A 20,489-nucleotide genomic window follows, 5' to 3' on the forward strand; every position below is an offset into this window, starting at 1 on the left:
TTAAAATACTTAAATAAACATGTAGAACTCACAGCAATCTATTAGAGCTTTGCCTAAGTTTCCCTCTTCTGATGCATAAAAATTCTCTTCCTAACTTGTACCTGCTTAGTGTGAAATGATTTTTCTCTTTAGCAGTGAGTTATACATGTAAAACTAAAATTAAATTCCAGATTACTTCACTGTGTATAAACCTAAAATCTAGTGTTCGTAAGTAGGGAGGTTAAGTTGTTTTGGGCTTTTTTTTCCCAAGAAACCCTTAGTGCTCAGCAGATCAATGTTTTCCTTTGTTTTCTGGTATTGAAATTAAAAAAAACAAGCTATATATTCCTGAATTGGTTCAAAAGACAACAAGAGTCCTGTGTTTCAAACAGCACTAATTAATGAAGACATCATTAGCAATTTTTAAGTGAAAGTAGGGCTATGGAGCTAAGCTCTGAATTTAATGGGCCAACGGGATTTTAAAATTAATATTGCAGTTGATCAATGTAATTATTAATATAGTGTTAATAGTCATAATGCTGTTGAAAAAAATACTAATAATACAGGGATGGGCTTTAATCTTAAATTTAACTAAAATGTGCATTGCTGTTTATTAGGAGTCATATGCAGCTCCACACTTCTCTTTGTGTAAGTCCTGTCTTTTCATTTTGGTATTAGGCAGTTAAAGATTTTTGTTTAGCTCACAAGGTGTAGCTAAGGTGTAAGGTTCTTTTCTTTTAGGAATTGTATTTTCCCAGTAGTTCTTTAAATATTTTAAAAACCGAATGACAACCAAAAGGTCACAAAAATAATCTTTGTTTTCTAGATATTACAATCACTTTCAGCACCTACAAAAAGTTTAGAACAACAAGTAAATCATAGCCAACAGGGACATCCAAATGTGGTGCTGTTTAGTCAAGTGAAACTAACACCAGAGACACATTTATTGCAGCAGTCACATCAAGCACAGCAGCAACAGCACCATCCTCTTTTACACCTTCAACCTCAGCAACTTATGCAGCTCCAGCAGCAGCAGCAGCAGCAACCCCAGATCTCCCAGCAGTCTTTCCAACAGCAGCAGCCTCACCAGTTTCCCCAGCAGCAGCAGCAAGTCCATCAGCAGCACCAGTTCTCCCAGCAGCAGCTCCAGTTCCCGCAGCAGCCGCTCCACGCGCAGCAGCAGCTGCACCGCCCTCCGCAGCCGCTCCAGTTCCAGCAGCAGCATGTGCTGCAACAGCAGCTGCAACAGCTGCAGCAGCAACAGCTGCAACAGCTGCAGCAGCAGAACCTGCAACAGCTGCAACAGCAACAGCTGCAACATCAGCAGCAGCAACTGCAGCAGCAGCACTTACAGCGACTGCACCAGCAGCATCAGCAACAGCAAATGCAGAATCAGGCAGCGCAGCACTTAACTCAGACACCTCAAGCACTACAGCTTCCAGTTGCAGCCCAGCAGCCACAACACCACCAGCAGCAACAGCAGCAACTGCAGCAGCAGCCGCTTTTTGGGCACGATCCAGCAGTGGAGAGTTAGTAATTATTGCCTTCTGATCCTGAAAAAAAGTAGCTAATGACATGAAGTGGGGTAAAATATCAAAAAGTAATGCTGTGTTTACAGGATGGGATTGGAAGAAATGCCACTCGTGGCTCAGAACTGGTTTTACTGATTTTTAGGCAAATACTTGAATAATAGCTAATGATAATCCAGCAATCTGAAAAGCATGAGAGTGCTGAGAACATTCTCTTTTCAAATGTACACTTGATACCACAAGCACACATTGTGGAACAGTGTTAGTAAATGCATAGAACAACTTCTTAAATTTTTTTTTTCTGTGAAAGAGGGAGAGGGGAAAGCTTTTAAACAGTATAAGAGCTGGAAGGATAGCTACAATTTTGGAAATACCATTAAATTATTGAAGATTCCGTCTTGGAAAGCTGTCACACCTTGCTTTGAATTTTAGTAGAATTGAAAGCTTTTTGGTTGTTTTGGCTGTTCATAGCTGATCTTTGTAAAAGAGGAAGTTATCTTACGTTTTCCTTTTGGTGACCCTTCCTTTTGCCTCTTTAGCCCCAGGAAATAAAGCTGTCCTTAGCAAAATCAGACTCTGGGCTGAACTGTGCCTTAAAGGCTTTCAGCTTTGAAATTCTGGATCCTACTTTTTCCAAGGAGGTGCACTTAGGAAGTTTATAACCTGGTAATAGGAAGAGGTTTGTGTAGCAAATGCGTTCTGAGATGAACTTTTCAGAGTTTTAAGTATTTAACTGTTTGTTCTTTATGTGCCAAACTATTTCAGTTCCAGAAGAGTATTTCCTACTGGGCTGTGTCTTTGCAATTGCTGATTACCCAGAACAGATGTCTGACAAGCAGCTGTTAGCAACCTGGAAACGGGTAAGACTCTGCAGTATTTCTAAAAAACTATAATATAATGTGATAGTCCCTAAATTCTAAAAGAGAACATTGGAAGTACTTCAGCACTGTTCACTTTTCTTTAGGCATCCTTTTGTGTAATTCTTCTGTTACAACCTAAAGAAAATTATTCAACTGCTGCTGACCAGAGAAAGTAATAGAAATACTTCAGGTGTGCAGCCTGGTTGAATTAAGTCTTCAGTCAGAACATGAGCTAAATAAGCTGCAGCCTTAACTATTTCCCAGTTATTTATACTTTTAATCAGGCAGCTGTAGTACAGCAAATGTAATATAGCATCGCTGTCTATCTTTAATTTCATTGTATAAAAACATTCTTTTTTGCATATAATTTTGGCATTTAGTAGCCTGTGAGGTATCCACCTGAGTGAATAAGATGGAAGAATAGAGTGTTTCTATTTTTTTGCCAACTTCTATTTTTCAGAAAAATCTGATTGTATCCTTTCCTAAGTAAGAGGACTTTGATGTTCTTCAGAAACTTCTGATGGATTTTATAGTTGAATTTTCCCTACAATTTTGCATAATCAAGTAAGCTGTTGACATTTTTAACAGCACTTGTGTTTATTGCTCAGATAGAATTGAATAGTTCATGAAAAATTGTTTAATAGTTGTACTGCAAAAAATAAAAAACATGAGAAGGGTTATTTTTGTTTATATATCTTTATTTTGGGGTTTTTATTCCATTTCTTCTAAAAAATAGTTTTTTTGTTCAGTGAAAAGCTGCATATTTAGTTTTGTTTTTTTGTTTTCAAAATTGTTCTAAAGCTAGATAACAAACCTGGTTTTGGGGGGTAACTCTTCAGTAAAGTGGTGCTAATGGTGGCAGTGTCCTAAAGGGTGGACTTTCATTTCAGACTTTTTATTTCTTAATGTAACATAAAAATTGTTATATCCTAGAAGTTCTGGGTTTGCTCTCTTATCAGATCATCCAAGCACATGGTGGGACAGTGGACCCTACCCTCACAAGCAGATGTACTCACCTTCTCTGTGAAAGCCAAGTCAGTAACATGTATGCTCAGGTAAGCCAGCTGGGAACCTGCACTGCTGCCTGCTTCCATTTTATCCCTGGAAAGGCAGGGCTTTGCACTGTGTGCTTCATGCTTAGACAGCAAATATGAAGTTTCTCATTATGTGTTTTTTTATGATTTGAGGTTTTTTTGGGGTACAAACTTTCATGGTGTGTGTAGTAGACTTGTTCCAGAGAGCACTAAGGAAGATGCTATGAGAAAGAGGAGTCTAAAAAGTAGTGAAAAACAATTAAAATCAAAGGTTTAATTTGCAGCAAAAGTGTAAAATAAAATAAACATGTATTTTGGGTTTTAAAAGCTGTTTGTGCCTGTATTTCTAGGCTTTAAGAGAAAGGAAGAGATGTATTACAGCACACTGGCTGAATGCAATCTTGAAGAAGAAGAAGATGGTCCCACCTCATCGAGCCCTTCATTTTCCAGTGGCATTTCCACCAGGAGGAAAGCCATGCTCTCAACATGTAAGAAGGAGAAGCTTACTTGAAAAGAATGCATGCTTCATTGCTTGCTTCATTCTATGAGCAGTATTAAAACAGAGCTAGAGAGTGCTTACTCAGAGCAAAATACACATTTGTTTTGCCTTGGAAGTAAAGCTCATGTTAATCTTAAAGTGCTGTGTTGATGTGGTGCTGCTGCCGGGTGTTTCTCAGTGCTTTGCAAGTCTTCCTGAGTTCAGAGTGGTGAGGAATAACACCTGCCTTTGTGAGTTACTCTCAGACACCGAGGGGTAAAGATTGCATGACTTACAAGTAGCAAGGTAGCAGCAATCCAGGCTGCACAGTTTGTAGCAGCAGAGCAACAGCACATCTAACAGCATGTGCTTCCTTACCATAACCCAGGATTTTGAGAGGGCTTCTGAGAGGCGTTTTGAGGGCTTTTCTTAGTGCTTAGCAAATACCTAAAAAGGTAGCCTATGTTGCTAATCAGAGGATAGGAGGTCACAGTTCCATTGCCTGTGCAGTGGGAAGCTGTAGAAGCAGAATTTTGTGGAATTGAAAAACTTCATTCAGAGGCATCTTGGAATGCCAAGATGCCAAAGTATGTCTTGGCATTGGATTTCTTTGTGCTGGATGGAGACATATGGGATGATGGCCTTGCTGATAGGCTGTCCTGACCGACATAAAACGAAGTACAGTTCTGGGAAAATCAGAATCTAACAACATGCATGTGTACTCAGTGGTTAGTATTAAATGGAATGTGCAATGTAATAAACAGTTTTAAACAGAAGTACTGTTGCCCTTCCCTAAAGTAAAGGTGAAAAAGGCAAAACCAAAAACCAGTCAGGATTAAAGATAATAATGGAAGATGTGGAATTACAGTTTACCACTTGTGATCAGTTGGCGCAGATTATTTGGCTTCATGGCAGAGTAGAGCACAGTTTTCAGGTTTTTAGAATAGAGCAAGTAAGTGTAAGCATTTTTTTTGTGTGTGCCTCTATGTAAATAGCAGCAGAAGGAAGATGGCAGACCTCTGAGAAGCAAATGACCTCTGAGCTCTTTCATAATAATGCTGTGATCTCTGTAAATAAGAAAAAGCTGACTAGAAGAATGAAAATGATTCTTCCTGAGTCAGAGCTAGTGCTAGAAACCTGAATTTTTAATGTATAAACAGATCACTTTTAAATTGTACTCTTTGTATCCTACAAACCACGCTTTAACTGCTTATATGCTTTGCTGTGCATTTCATTGTAGCGTAAGAAGTTAGTCATGGAAAAATGTTTTTTTGTAGGAGTGCTTTGTAAGTGCCATCAATGTTCAATTATTTATAACTGTGTCTTTCTGTCTGCAGATAATCTCTGTGACAGGATTTGTTGATAGTGACAGAGATGACCTCAAGCTCATGGCCTACCTAGCAGGTGCCAAATACACGGGCTACCTGTGTCGCAGCAATACAGTTCTCATCTGTAAAGAGTAAGTGCTGCACCCCACAGTCCTTGCTTTCTCAGCAACCTCTTGCCAGGTAGTGCCTCTCTGAACGTCAGGTGCTATGTATGGCTCATTTTAGGAGTGTTAATTGTAATCAGTTCTGCACTTTAAAAACAATAAACTTAGTGATGTTGCTTGAACTAAATTACAGCACATACTAAGCGATAAATTTGGCCTTCTGAACACAGGCAAAACAAAAGTAATTTCTAATTTTCATATTTTATAGTCTTAAGTGATGCTGACCCTTAGATCATCTGTAAGTAAAATACCATTTTTTAATAATAGTCCTAAAATGTTGGAGGAGGGAGAATTTAAATTCAGGTCTAAAGATTCCATTTACAGCAGAAATTCTCCCGACTTGCTTCTTCTGATACGTAGAACAAAAGCATTTTTTGGAGTGTCTCCTCTGTCACATTTGAAACAAAGAATAGACCAATAAAGAAGTATTGGTATTTTATGTTTATTATTAGAAATTGCTATTTTTACCAATTTCTTTGCAATACAAATGATATTTTTTTTCTTCTCTGCCCACCAAGGGCCAGTGGGTTGAAGTACGAGAAGGCCAAGGAGTGGCGGATCCCATGCGTGAACGCGCAGTGGCTCTGTGACATCCTGCTGGGGAACTTCGAGGCGCTGCGGCAGATCCAGCACAGCCGCTACACCGTCTTCAACCTCCAGGACCCACTCTCTCCCAGCCAGCACCTAGTGCTGAACCTGCTGGGTAAGAGTCACAAACCCCTCTGTTCTGCAGCTTTTTATGTGTCTGTTTCATCAGTAGGAGTGTGTTTCCTCTGGTGTAAATAACTTGTCAGTGGTGTCATTTTTGTTCTGTTCTCCATTCCCTAGATGCTTGGAGAGTCCCATTAAAGGTGTCACCAGAACTTCTAATGGTATGTTGAATTACTGTATATATACAGCTATTTTGATACGTTCACTCCTTGCCTGTGCTGAAGCTTCTAATTGTGCTTTTTGCTAATGTTCTGTTTTATTTTGAGGAATCTGAGAAACAATCTTTTGCAGAATTAAGGAATTTTAGTGGGATATACAGAATGAAGTTGCTGTTGTGACACACTTTGGCCTAGATATTTCACTCTTCAGTTTCTACATCAGACCTTTAGAAAGGGCTTAATACTTTTTTAAATCGGTACCTAACATTCTATAAATGAAACCACATAAGGATTTTTAAGACAGAATACCCAAAATCAGTAAGGATTTTGTTAGACTATTGACTGAATTTTAAGTATGAAACATAGTGTAAGTTAAGGGTGGAACTGCTTCATATCATCTCTCTGATGGATACTAAGAACTAAAACCATGGACATACATACCATGTATTTTAGAATTTAAAAATATACCATGAATTAAAAAGTGTAGTTGATAACCCTGAAATGTCAGCGGGAATGGACAATGAAAAACAGTACTTTGAAAAACATACAAGAGAAGTAAATTTTTATCATGAAGGGTATTCTGCAAACTGTGCAAAATACAAGTTCTCTGTGTATTCAGAATAAGCTGCAGTGTCCACGTTGGCTCTTACACCCATCTCATGTTCTTGTACTGTAAATTTTCTTCTGTTTCAGATTTATACTTGATAATTTTTCACCATATGTCTTGTAGGTAAATTTGTACTACAGGTGACTGTCAGATAACATTTTATATTGCGCAAAAACATTTTGCCACACCTCTTGTGTTTGGATCACTTGTATCTCTGTCCCTTTGTAAACTCTTCAGAAAAGAAATCCTTAGTAACTCTCAAAATGTAATTTGTAGCATTGTTTTAAATGGGGATTCAGGGCACTGTCACTTGAATACCTTTCAGTTCTAGAAATAGGCACTATTGTTTTCCTGACCATAAGTTTGAAGCATTCTTCTTATAGGCCCTTGTGGATTTGTTTCATAGGCCTGTAGGAAACTCACATTTAGAAAGCTAAATGCTTTTAAAAACTTGTGGTCTTCGTATTTCCCTGAAGAAGGAAAATATTTTGCTTTTATGAAATAAAAAACTTTTTGAGAAGATTCAGTATGCAGTATTAGTATTTAAAATAGCTTTTAACTAACTCAGTTTGGTCTTGTTATCACCACCCTTTGCATCCACACTGCAATTGAGCTCATCTTAAAACTGGGTGTGTTCTTCGTGTGGGTCAGTCACACCAGGTTTTTGTCCATGTTTTATGTTGTGTAGCAAATGTAGCAAGTGGAGACCTCAGGGATCGGATGGGTAATTTAGTACCTCCCCATCTGTATTTATATGGGGACCCTTCTTGCGTGTGAAGTGGGAATTTTGTGACTTAGATTGAATGGCTTCTGGAGACAATCTAGTCCAGCTGCCCTTCAGGTGCCCACACAGGAGTATGGTTTGGTAATGGAAAATGCTGGGCATGTGGAAGTGTCAGGGAGGACGAGGTACTTCACTGCCTTCACAGTAGGCATTTCTCTTTGCCTTGGGGTTTGGGGTGCTCTTCTGAGAAAAGCTGTCCTGTCAGATGCTGATGATGCCATCTATCTCTTGCATTTTCATAGTTCAAATGTCTATCAAAATGTGAATGTGTGCACTTTTCTTCCCAGCTGCTCATACTGTGGGCTGTCTAGCATAAAAATGTCTGCTCTGAGAGCAGGGAGCAAACCTCTGCTTTGGGAGGCTTGTTCCTCCCAAAGGAACATTCTCACAGCAAGGCTGGGACAATGCTGCCTGTCTTTCTGGTTATGTGCCTCTAGGGTTCTTCATTAAATTTCAGGTATTGATTTGAAGGTTAAAAAGACACTTCTGAACCTGGGAGCTGTGGTTTCAAATTACTCACACCAAGGAGAGCCCAAAAGCTGCATTTAATCACCCCTGAGCACATCTTCTAGAGGCTGATCTGGTACTGGGCAGGTGGCACTTCCTATCCAGCTTCTATTTATGTAGCTAAGGAACTGAAGTTTAAACCAGTATTTTCTGGGATATTGCCATTCCATGGAATTTAGCACCAGGAAGTGCTAAATTTATTGTAGTCTTCATGTACTTAAAACACGGACAGACTTTACAGTCTCTTTCTCATTTAATTAATTAACTTTTCCATTGATAATTAGCAGTGTTATTTAAAGGAAAAAAGTCCCACAGTCTTTTATTTGGTGTGCACTTTCAGGGTTACATAAGTTTGTGGAGAAGCTTTGGCTGATGCTCAGCTTTGCTCTTGGGTTTGTTGTGTAAGTAGTAGGTGCCCCATGTATAAAGCAGCATGTAATTTTCATTGGTGATTAATTCAGGATAGAAGTTGGTTTCCTTGCTTAATTCAGATCTAAACATGTAACTGGTCTGATTTCAGGGTGTGAGGTTGCCTTTGAAACCAAAGCAAAATGAATCCAGTCTTCAGCCGTCTTCCAAAAGAGCAAGGTAAGAACAGCGGGCAGTCAATGCCTGTAGTCCTTAACTGACTGTTCTTCAGAAGTGTCAGCTGCCCATCAACCTGCACCATCCTGTGCCCTGCTCAGTGAAGTAACTGTCAGTGGGTTTTGGATGTTGCCAGTTACTCAGTTGGCAGGAATAAAACAGTAACTAAGAGAGTGAAGTACTAAGAGATATGGGAGAGTACAGAAAGAGGAGAATATGTCGTGTTCTCTGCATGGTGATTTTTTCCTTCAGAAAAAGTTGTGCCTAATTCTCATTCATCTGGATCATTCCATTGGTGAAACTTGCAAAAGTGTGCATGTCCAATTTCAAAATTACAGTTCTACAGCCTTGGGCCCAAATGTCACATTCTGCTGTATTTCCTGTTCTGTAGGATTGAAGACCTACCGCCACCTACTAAAAAACTCACCCCTGAGCTGACACCAATGGTGCTCTTCACAGGATTTGAACCTATGCAAGTGCAACAGTACATTAAGGTGACTTTCAGGCTCATCTCTTGTGAAAAACATTGAAAACATCTGACAACTTTCCTACGGATGTTGAATTTTGACTAAGACTTGGTTAACATATTTATCTAGTGGATAAAAACCAGTATTTACTGGCCCTGGGGTTAGAGTAGGTTTATGTGAAATGAGTTTTATTTGGTAGCTATTCTCCTTTAGTTAACTACTTTATGCTTTAGTTAACTTAACTTGGTTAACTACTTTGTGCTACTTTGCTTTTTCTTTCTGTGGGACTGCTGTAAAAAGCAAGAAAGCCCTTTCCACATTTGTCTTTAAATCAGCTGTTATTTATGTCTGGAAATACCTGTATTTTCAGTGGCTGTAAATTCTGACAAAATTAATCAACTTAAGTAAAAGAGTCACTATAACACAGAAATCTACATTTACTATTTCATTAGGACCTTAGTTTTATTTGATGTGATAGATACAGTATTTAGTTCCTTTTTTACCTCCATTTTTAAAAGACTATTCCATTCTGATTTGTGTTCTGTACAACTTCCAGAAACTGTATATTCTTGGAGGTGAAGTAGCAGACTCTGCCCAGAAATGTACCCATCTAATTGCCAGTAAAGTGACCCGAACTGTCAAGTTCCTGACTGCAATTTCTGTAGTCAAGCACATAGTGACTCCAGAGTGGTTAGAAGAGTGCTTCAAGTGCCAGAAATTTGTTGGTGAGTTAAATTAGTATCAATTCCTATAGTACAATAAAGATTCATTGACAAGCATATTTAAATACACTTTGTTGTTTTGTCTTCTGACTTGAGTGTTTCTTACCAGTTTTCAAAATATTTCAGCTTTTGAAAGCAGAAATTTTAATTCTACAGCAGTCTCACTGTCATCGTTCACACCTCTCGAAGAATAATTTGCAAAGTTTTTAAATAATGGTATCAGCAGTTAGTTTGTATTCCACTTGAGTTAGAAGGTTGTGTTAGTATGGTTAAGCAAAGCTGCCACAAGAATTATGTTTGTTTGTTTTTTTTAAAATCAAGTTCTCTTTCAGCAGAACATTTTGTTTCATTTAGTTTTCATTTAATACAGTTTTGTCCCCTTAAATGAAAGAAAAACACAGTTACAAAGTTTGCTTTAGGGTGATTAAATGATTGGATAGCGTTAAGTATTGTATTTCATTCTTCTGTAGCCATTTTGTAGATTTTTACCTGTGGTTGCATTATTTTTTAATTCACCCTTTCTGAAAGTGTGATTATTTGGTTTATGATTGTCTTGTGCTTTTTATATAATTGGTTTGTAAGAAAATGTATAACATTGCTGGCTAACCACTGTAAAGAGTTGAATCTATGGATAATTAACTAAAAAACCAGCAAACATTTTTATAAATCTCAAGAGGGCAATTTGCTTACTTCAGCCAGTGAACTGAGAAACTGATTAATTTGAAAATGCTTAAAAGATGAAGAAAGTCGGGGGATTTAGGAGGACTGTTGTGATCTAGTACTTGAAGTACTTTATTTATTCACTGAAATTAGGTTAATTTGTAGCTAATGGGCTGGTTCCAGTTTTGTACCTGCTATAATGATGAAAAATAAGGGAATTGTTTACAAAAAAATGTCTTAATTGTTTCTTTTGTCTTTTGAAAGAGTATTAACACTGTCTCTTGCAAGTTGTCAGAATTGTCCTTGGAGAGACCAATTTGTTCTCTGTATAATTTTTTGAGTTTGGCTTTTAGACTTGGGGGTTTTGGATTAAATTGGATTTAGAAATGTGTTTGACATAGCTTTTTTGGAAAGATAAAGACTGAAATTCCATCCCTAATAAAAAACTAAAAATTGGGTGAATAACAAGACCAATGAAACAGATGGAAAGTTCTTTCTGTTGCAGCTGTGTAAGGACTTGCAAATGGTTTCTGGGCTCCCATAGGCTGTCACACTTCGAGTTTAAACTTAATCCTTCTGCTTGATTATTCTCCTTTACAGAGAATCAAAAAATAAAAATTTGCAAGTGCATCCAATAAGTTAGAAAAAGGGACTTAATAGGACAGTGATTGTTGTTAGGTATGCAAGTGTAAAACATAGTTTAATTCTCCAAGTATTTGATAGTCATCTTTGTAAGAAGCCTAATGAAGAGGGATATTGTAACAATGTTAAATTCTAGTAGGTGTCTGCCATTCAGAGCCACTCTGCCACCAAGACATTCTGCTCAGATTCCATCCTGTGCCATGGGAATGTTTGTGTTTTGTGTGCCACATCATCAATCTTTCTTTTTCAGACGAGCAGAACTTTGTGCTCAGAGATGCTGAAGCTGAGGTGCTTTTCTGCTTTAGTTTAGAGGAGTCTCTAAAGAGAGCCCAAGTAGCTCCACTATTCAAGGTAGGCAGTTTACCACGGCATTTAAATACTTGGGAGATTTTTTCAAGCTGATTTTTCCAGCACTGGGACCTCAGGTTTTATAGCTGAAAGCAATAGAGCAGGCTGGCATATAACATGAAACATTTGTTGTAAATTTTCATTTTGACTTTATGTCTGTTTTGTGCCTAAGCATCATTGGGGTGGATGTAAACCCTCTGAATGACTGGATCCTGTAGATGTTAACCAAACAGTCTCAGTATATTTGTTCTCTTCCAAAATTTATAACATTGCTTTGTTACTTGGAAAAAGCCAATTATGGCAGGGACGTTATTTTCTTTATTTTCTCTTTTCTTTTTTTAAACCAGCTTCATAGTCAGAGCACTTGCCCATAAAAATGGGAGTCTGAGAGTGAGTTTGCCCTTCAGCCTCAGGGAGTTTTAGTGTGAATCTCCCTGGAGACTGCACTTTACACCAGGCTGTTTGCTGATGGTGCAAGATGTTTTTGTGCCTCTGGTTAAAATTACATTACAGTGCAGAGAGGTATCTGGAGATCTGAGTTGCTAAAGATTCTTCTGCCTAATTGAATTACAGACTGTTTATGGAGGTAAACCACCTAAAACAGGTATTTTTTCAACCTCTAATGAATAAGAATCTATGTCTTCTGTTATCTCTAAATGCTACATTTTGCTCTCAGTTTTGCAGATTAAATAGCAAAGTGTTTTCTGGTTTTTATTCCCATCTGATAAGTAGAGATAATCTACTTGGTGATCTGATCACCTATCTCAGTCAAGTAGAATAATTTTTGTCAGAAAGTAATAAATTGGGTGTTAATTAAAAAGTAAAAGTTCTTTTTTAACATTTGAGATGTCCCTGTGCTCAAAGAGGCGAGGAGCATTGTTCTTAGGTGTCTTACCAAGCTGCAGTTGTTACTTTACAGGTGTGGAAATAGGCACACCTGGACTGTTTGTATTTATCCAAATTGTGGATTCATCCCCTCCAGGGGAAACATCAACAGTATTTTAAGGACAACTCATCAACTGATAAATCTGTATCCATAAGCCCAACCTCAGCTTACAAAGCCTGCCCTGTTGTATAGAGGAAGTGTCACATGACATTAGAACTTTGTCTTGCAGAAATCAGTTAACATAATAATGCTTGTTCTTCCTTTTCTCATTTTAGGGAAAATATTTTTACATTACACCTGGAATTTGTCCCAGTCTTTCCACCATGAAAGCTATTGTGGAGTGTGCAGGAGGAAAAGTATTATCTAAACAGCCTTCCTTTCGAAAACTCATGGAGCATAAGCAGAATAAAGTGTGTTGAGTGTTACTTTCTAAAATTTCTTTATAATACCGTACCATGTTCTTCTAAGCTTACCATTACTTTCTTTCTTTTAGAGTTTGCCAGAAATAATCTTGATTTCCTGTGAAAATGACCTTCATTTGTGTAGGGAATATTTTGCACGAGGCATAGGTATGTATAAGCTTTTGTTGCAATTGAACAGTATAGCTGCTACTTGGATTATTTTTTTTTCTATTTCCCAATTATTATTTAAGAAGCAGATCTTTTAAAGCTTTCAGATACTAATAGAGGAATACATGGACTGTCCTGCAAACCATGGAGAAATCCAAGCCAGCTGTTTGCTTGATATATCTAATAGTTAATTTTTAGGCAGATCACCATACATTTTTTAATTTCACAACAACATCAGTGTGTTACCAATACTATTCTCATCTTAAATTCAAAGCACAGCCCAGTACCAGCTACTAAGAAGAAAATTAGCTGAAACCAGGTTACCATCTCAGTATTCATCAAGTGAGTTAGGGGTTTTCACTTTAGTTATTTTTACTTTAGTGTAGAGCCCCAGGACGTGCTGTATTTTGTAACAGTGTCAGGTGTGAGGGCTGATGGTAGGGCTCTGGTGGTGGTGACCACAAAGGCCCAGAACAGCCCCTCCTGACACCTGCAGAAAGAGGCAGAATTTCTCTGTAGGGTGTGAACTGTATGAATTTTTATATTTCCAGATGTCCACAATGCTGAGTTTGTCCTGACTGGAGTGCTTACTCAAACACTGGATTATGAATCATATCCTTTTTGTGCAAAGACATTCTGCTGCTTAGGGGAGTATGGCTTACTAAAAGTTTAGGAACTAATTAATTGTAATTATTTAGGATATGTAATGTTTACTTACTAGGAGGGTAGTTTAACACCCAAGAAAGTAGCTTATGTTCAACATGGAATTACTTCTTGAAGGGAAATACTTCGAGGGAGTAAGAAGGCAGGGTGGATGCAAAGGAGTAGTAAATAGTAGAACAAATTAGTAAATAGAATATTGGGCAATAGGAAAAGAAGTTGCCCCTAAGGGAAATATGTGGTACAAGTTACTTTCAGATGATGAAAACAACGTTTTACTGAAGATTATAGATCCTGTTTGGTAAATGCAGTGGAGGGGCCAGTAAGGCCTTTGTGTCTTTATGCATTTTTTTTATAGAACTTGTATTTTGCTGTCATTTCTTACAGTTGTTCTTTCTTAACAAGCTTACATATAAATTTACTTGATGGATAGTAAAATGCCTTACTGCTCCGGAATCCTTGGAGCATTATATCTTGCTATTCAGCCATTGTACAAAGCAACTAGAACTTCCTGTGGATGCTGTTTTCCAGCTGTTTTCCTAGGGACGATGAGCAGTTTAAAGCAGGAAAGCAAAAATAAACTGCATCTTTTTTAGGATGTGTAATTTTATTATGCTGAAACATAATTTACTATGTTTTGTATTATACTAGCATTTTAAAAGAGCCCACTTTAGGTATCATGATGAGCCCATTTTTAAGCATTTTAAAATAAATTATGGTACTTCAGCCAAAAGTGTAATTTGGATGTAAAAATAAAAGGGCTTGCTATCTATTAAATTATGGATGTTGAAAATGAAAATGTTTTGTACTTTATTTTTATTTCTTATACTCTATTTTCTTTTATATTGATATTTTGCCCACATTTGAAATAAATGTACTTTTAAATGTTTTACTCTATATTTTAGTGGTCGTTCATTTTTTTGAATACTGTGCAACAATAGCACTCTGGTAAGAGTAAATTACTCAAATCTTTTTCCAAGCAATGTGAAATTATTTTAAACTTATTTTACCAGGTATGTTTTAATATATGAATCCCAGTGCTTTAAAGGGAAATTGTTGTAAATGTATATATGTGTTTTTACTGAAGCAGAGAAACAGTTTGAAGGAGAAACTATAACCCTGCATATTCCACTGTTGTGATAACTTTTTGTTTGTATAGTGAGTTTTACTAAATAAATACTAAAAAAAGTCTCCCAAATCTATATTTAGTTGTATTTCCTAAAACACACACAGTTCTAATAATCTGATTTGACCATTTTTATCAGTTTAGATTCCAGCAGATGAAAAAGTGATCCTAAAAGCTTTTCTTTGCTTTCTGATCAGCAAGACAATTCAGCTCTGATGCTGTACAGACAAGTGAGTATCTGCACTCCCCCATCAGGGCAATTACTGATTTCAGATCTCTTTTGTGCTTTGGCTTAAAGTGTAAATCCAGCTGGTGCTTGGATTTACTGATTCTGCTGCCTTAGTTGAGTAAAGTGCTTAAGTGAATGACAAATTGCTGCTGTAAGAACACAGTGGTAGTAAATGTCAAGATGAGTGAGGTCCCACAGAGGTCACTGTGTGCCTGTTGCCTTTTATTGCTGGCTCTGGTTCCTCAGCTGTATCCATGTCCTGACCTGCTTCTGTGCTTGGCTTTTCTTTTGGGAGCAATAGGGGGCTACGTGAGGATCACAGGAATGGTAACATTTCTACCAGCATGTCTTTTGGTAATGTGGCAAAGTGGGATAAATGAGAATGTTGCACTTTGGTCAGGATGATTTTAAATGAATGAAAGGTTAAAAAGGTGTGGTAAGGATGGGAGGAAATGGTACCTTTTCACAAATGCCATTTACTTCTGTCAGGGTTCTGTGTTTATTCTTAGTGTGATGTTCAGCTCTCTGAGTTACAGCTTCCTTTGTCCATTATGAGACAGGAGAAGGAAAGATCTGTAATGTGGAGACCTAAGGTTGGAAATTGATTATATGATTTTATGCTTTAACTTTTAAAAATAGTAAAAAAAGAAGGAGGGACTGCAGTGGGAGTTAATTGTTAGTTGATGAGTTGTGGTAAAATAACTTAAATTGTTCAAACGTGGTCCTGGCAAGTCGGGTCTTCCTATCAGTGGAGGGACAGAACATCTCTGAAACCTGACTCAAAGCCCTGCAGAGACACATCTCTCAATAGTTCAACAAAGTAGTTTAGTTAATCTTTCAGAACACAGAAAATAAAAAAAGGTAATCCCACCATAAAGAATGTTGTAATACATTGCATGAATACTGTTTTTTACTGGAGAAATAAATGCACTTTTTCTCCCACTTAAGAATGTAATACTGAAATGATCTAAATCTGTGTTAATCTCTTTGAATGAGGAGATTTTCTTCATTGTACTTGTTACCGAGTGGCAGGAAGATTTTTTGAGTGCCTTTTCCTTTAAAACAATGATCAGTTGTTGCAGCTTTTGAGTGCTTGGCAGTTTTGTGGTTCACAGAACTTGAATGCATGTTGTGTACCTGTCATGCATTCAGCAAGTCTTCTGCCCGCCTTCCCAACAATGTGTTGTCCCACCAAGTGTAAATGCTGCTTTCAGAGAGACACACACGTGTCAGGAGTCAGCTCAGCTGTGCACAAAAGCAGACTCAAGGCACGTGGCATTGCCCCAGTGAGTCCTGGAAGCTCAAGAGACCTGCTCCAGGAGCTTGGTGCAAGATGAGAGCCTCGCTGAGGGAGAGGCAGAGGGAAAACGGGTTTGGATGTGTTGGTGCTTTCAGCCTCAGCAGCATAGACTGCTCCACTCCATAGTGCATTTATGCTCACGAGGAGTTCCCACCCTTTTGTAGGATTGGCTTCCTCCACATTTTCCACTATGAAGCAATGTTGAGGATATGTAATACCTTTGCCAAAAACTGTTAAGAGTTAAGACATGTGAATGCAATAGCATCTGCAAGGTAAATGTCCTTATGAAAACTATCCAAAGTGCTGTCAGATACTGCATAGAGAAGCTTGAGGAAAACCAAATGTGATCATGGAACAAATGAACCCCATGGGAAACATGAGAGGTAATGCATCTGTTTCATCATCAGTGGAGACAGTGTGTTTATTTAGCCAACATACAAGTATGACTGATTTGATTAACCTTTCAATTAGAGTGAAAAACACAACCTGCCAAGAAACAGTCTTTCAAGGACCACGGGAGCTGTCCAGAGCCAACTGGCTTGCACAGATGTTCCTGTGTGTGTGATCAGTGGCAGAGAAAGGGTTTGAGATGGAGTATTCCGCTTCAGCATTGCTGTTATGAACATGCTTTTTTGCCTTAGTGGAAGGTTGTAATGCTTAAGTGTCCATTTGATCCTGTCCTCTGTATCAGGGGGAAAAAGCGTACCTTTTCATGTTGTCGAAAAAGATTCATAATACAAACTACAAAATGTGTTCTGTAGAAAACCTGTGTGATAAAGTAAATATTTAAAGGTAAATGTAGAACACGTCTAATAGCAAAGACATTCCATCAGTTAGGGATATGTTGGAAGTCAAGCACACGTGGTCTCCACTTGCTGCTGTGCAGCTTTCTTTGCTGTGAGTCATCAAGTAGAATTGTGGAAGATTTCCAGAAATACAGAAATCTGGAAGACTTCTGGAGCTTAAGTCCCCAGTATCTCAAAGGATGGAGATGCCACAACCTCTGTGGGCATTTGGTTTCTGTATTTAGCTACCCTCAAGAAGATAAATGATCTTTGTATTTAGTCAGAAAATCCATTATTCCACAAGTGGCTGGTGCTGCTTGTTACATCCCCAAACTCCCCCCAGCAGAGTCTGGCCCTTAACTTCTTTTTGTGAAGCTCTAGAGGCTCCTCCCAAGGGATGGGCATGGTTGAGAAGCTTCTTCAGTGGGATAGAGGAGCTTTCCCTGGAGGGCTGAGCCCTCAGGAGATGAGCTCTTCAAAGGGAATTTTAACCTGCACAGGATGTATGCATGCAAGTGTGAAGAGTGGGGGATGCTTGGGAAAATACTCCCACCTTCACCAAGAGGGTAAATTGTTCTCCTTTTCTTCCAAAAACACTGTCCTTGAGCAGTGTTTTGTCAGAAGGAGACCACGCTGTGTCTGCCAGGGAGGAAGCGTCAGTAACTGGGAGTACTCCAGATCAGACACAGCTCGGAGTGGGTTTGTCCTTGTAGCAAGCTACACCAAAAAGAAAGAGTATTTTAAGCTTAAGAAGCCAAATTTTACTAGTAGGTCAACCAAAGAACTTTTAAATGAGGTAGCTCTATCAAAGAGAGGGAACAGAAGTTTCCCTCTCCTGTCTTTATAGGAGAGATCCTCAGTTAATTCCATTTAACTTGGAGTGTTGTGGGCAATTACACAGCCCTTTCTTGTAACAGGAATTCTCTCCTTACAGATGCTGCAAACATCTTAATAAGCAAAAAGACATCCTCACCATTTTCATGGCTTTTGGGATTTGATACTTGATAAACTCACAGCTTTTTATTGACAATAACTCTATCATACAGTCCCTTCCAGACTTTGTGAGAGAAGATGGAGAAATGTCTGCCAGAAAAAAAAAGTATTTGAACTCTACTTGTGAGGGCTGGATTAACCCCTGGGGCCCAAAAAAGTGGAGTCCACCAGCCTTCCAAAGGCCTGGCTGGAGCAGAGGGAAGAGGAGCTCCATGGTAAGAGGAGGCAAAGTCAGTCAGCCTTCCCCAAATGAATTTTTTGACAAAAAATGCGTACTTCAAAGCAGCTCAGAATTTTCTATGTTCTGTTAAAGCAATGAAGTATTTTCAAAGGAGAAAGGGAGAGAGGAGTGTGATTTTTCATGTGACAATAATGGCTTCCAGCCCAGCATGGAGAGAGGCAGACTGGAGCCACCAGGCCAGCCTGGAGGAATCTGAATTGCAGATGAGTCAGGGCCATGACAGATGTGACATGAACCAGCTTTGTTGTGTCTGCAGTGAGTTCTGCTGCTCACCTGGGAAAGTGCATCCCCAGAACCCTTCTCTGGTGACTCACTGGCCTGCAAACCTGGAGGTTGCTGTAGCTGCACAGATCCTGCAGACAGGTGCAGGTTTGTGGAGAGACTGCAGAGCTGTCTGAAATGCACTGGAAGAAAAAGGGAGGGATCAAAACACAGGCACATCCTTCCTCTTCCAGCATCCTTTGGCTGAGGGGCAGTGCAGTTACAGCTCACATCACCTGAGGGGACAACTCAGAGGAGCTGTGGTCCAAGGCATATTTCAGTCACCTCTCCAGCAATGTTTCAAACACAACAAACCCATGCAACTCTACCTCCCCCGTCCCTGCCAAAACCAGCACCTTGCTTCTCATTCAGTGTGTTGGTCAGTCCAGTGCTTCCTACTCTCACATTTCACACTGCTTTTGCCCCTTGCTCCTCTTCCCTCTGCCTGGAGAAGGCTGCAGTAGCCACAAATTTAACTTTCCAGACTAGCTGCTGCTGGGCTCTAGACTTCTTTACCTGGCCTTCCCAGTACCACCTTTTTTCTGACAGCACCCAGCACAGTGTAAAAGCTACCCAACATATTAAAAGTGCTACTTAGGGCATTAAGAGCAATATACTTTGTGTCCTTGGCCTCTGAGCAGTCTCCAACCCCTCCAGGCTGCTGTCTGCAGCATGAGCAGCAGCTCATTTCCATCTGTGCTCTTCAACGTGGCTGTTCCTCACGTGAACATGGGGTCACAGCAGGGCTCTGGAGTGGAAATTTCCTCTCTTACCATCACAAGAAGTTCTGTATTGTGACTTTCATTTCTACTTCCACAGAACAGACGATAAAATAAAGTCCAGTTATTAAAGAAGTATCTCTCTTCATAGTAGAAGAATGTAAAATGCTTTATAATGAGAGAGAATATATTCCTAGAAGAGACGATCAAAGTGGCTAAGCTCTGAGCAATGTGTGCACCTGGAGGAAAGGTTTTGTGATTGGAAACTCGTCTATTTTATCTGGTGACATCATCTGATTAGGTGACATCATCCCTCTCAGCACAGGGTGAGCTGGGGGCTGTGCGAAGCCCTGGGAGCATCAGTCACTTATCAGCTAGAGAACAAACACTGCCCGGGGGCTGGAGCTGCTGTGCCTCTCTCTGAGATCATTTTGAATGATGAACTATTTATAGAGCCATTTTAAACCCCATTCTCACATGGAAGTGAGACACAGGGGCTTTCTGAGAACCAAGAAAGTTATAAGAGCTAAATGAAACTCTGAACTCAATGGTAAGGGTGAGCGAATGCAGGATATGTGATGGGAGCTGAGCATCCCCTGTGGATGGAGTCTTGCTTGCTTTGAAAGATGCAGGGATAATAGCAATCAAGAGTGGAAACTTCATGTTAGTGCCTATGAAGAGTGGAAGAAAATGTATCCTGCCCAAAAAATGGGGTGTGTGTGTGTGTAATTTTGTAAGGATAGGAGCCTCTGGGAGCTGACAAATTAGTAATTTTTTTCCATTTAAATTGAAGTATATTGCAAGAAACTTGATTTTAATGAAACTAGGTTGGGGCTTTTTGACTAGGAAGGCAAAATGAATTATTAAAGTATCAAATAATAAAGTAACTGATATAAAACTAATTGAGAAAATGAAACAGAAAGAAAATACAAGCTCAGTATGGGGAAACTGAAATGGGAATTCTCATTTCCAGTTTTGCAGCCACAGCACTTCATAACTGCTGAAACACTGAGTTGTGCAGTTTATCCAACCTCTGAACAAACAGAGGAAACAAGGAGAGAAACTTCTGAAGTTTATCTTTTCCTCAAGCACCACACGAGGCAGAAGTGCTGACTTACCACCTCCTCCTTGTAGCACCTCTTAACAACATGAGCACA

The 20,489-nt window shown here is 39.0% G+C and overlaps 1 protein-coding gene across 3 annotated transcripts in view; it reads left to right on the plus strand.

The window, feature by feature from the left end:
- The window catches only part of PAXIP1 (PAX interacting protein 1), a 29,585-nt gene extending 14,791 nt beyond the window's left edge, over positions 1-14,794 (plus strand). Inside the window, exons 7-21 of one of the 3 annotated variants that reach the window (XM_088062647.1) lie at positions 806-1,508; positions 2,274-2,368; positions 3,328-3,423; positions 3,753-3,890; positions 5,218-5,339; positions 5,891-6,075; positions 6,201-6,244; positions 8,660-8,727; positions 9,116-9,218; positions 9,748-9,916; positions 11,466-11,566; positions 12,725-12,859; positions 12,943-13,018; positions 13,570-13,629; positions 14,088-14,794. In XM_088062647.1, coding sequence (XP_087918773.1) covers positions 806-1,508; positions 2,274-2,368; positions 3,328-3,423; positions 3,753-3,890; positions 5,218-5,339; positions 5,891-6,075; positions 6,201-6,244; positions 8,660-8,727; positions 9,116-9,218; positions 9,748-9,916; positions 11,466-11,566; positions 12,725-12,859; positions 12,943-13,018; positions 13,570-13,629; positions 14,088-14,104 — 2,112 coding nt within the window. In that variant the 3' untranslated portion in view covers positions 14,105-14,794. The other 2 variants (XM_005527803.3, XM_088062649.1) reach the window with 2 other exon arrangements.
- Positions 14,795-20,489: the final 5,695 nt, after the last annotated feature.

Source organism: Pseudopodoces humilis, chromosome 1, assembly GCF_049639895.1.
Source record: "Pseudopodoces humilis isolate 2021_Gansu_Grassland_sample_001 chromosome 1, ASM4963989v1, whole genome shotgun sequence".
NCBI classification, from domain to species: domain Eukaryota; kingdom Metazoa; phylum Chordata; class Aves; order Passeriformes; family Paridae; genus Pseudopodoces; species Pseudopodoces humilis.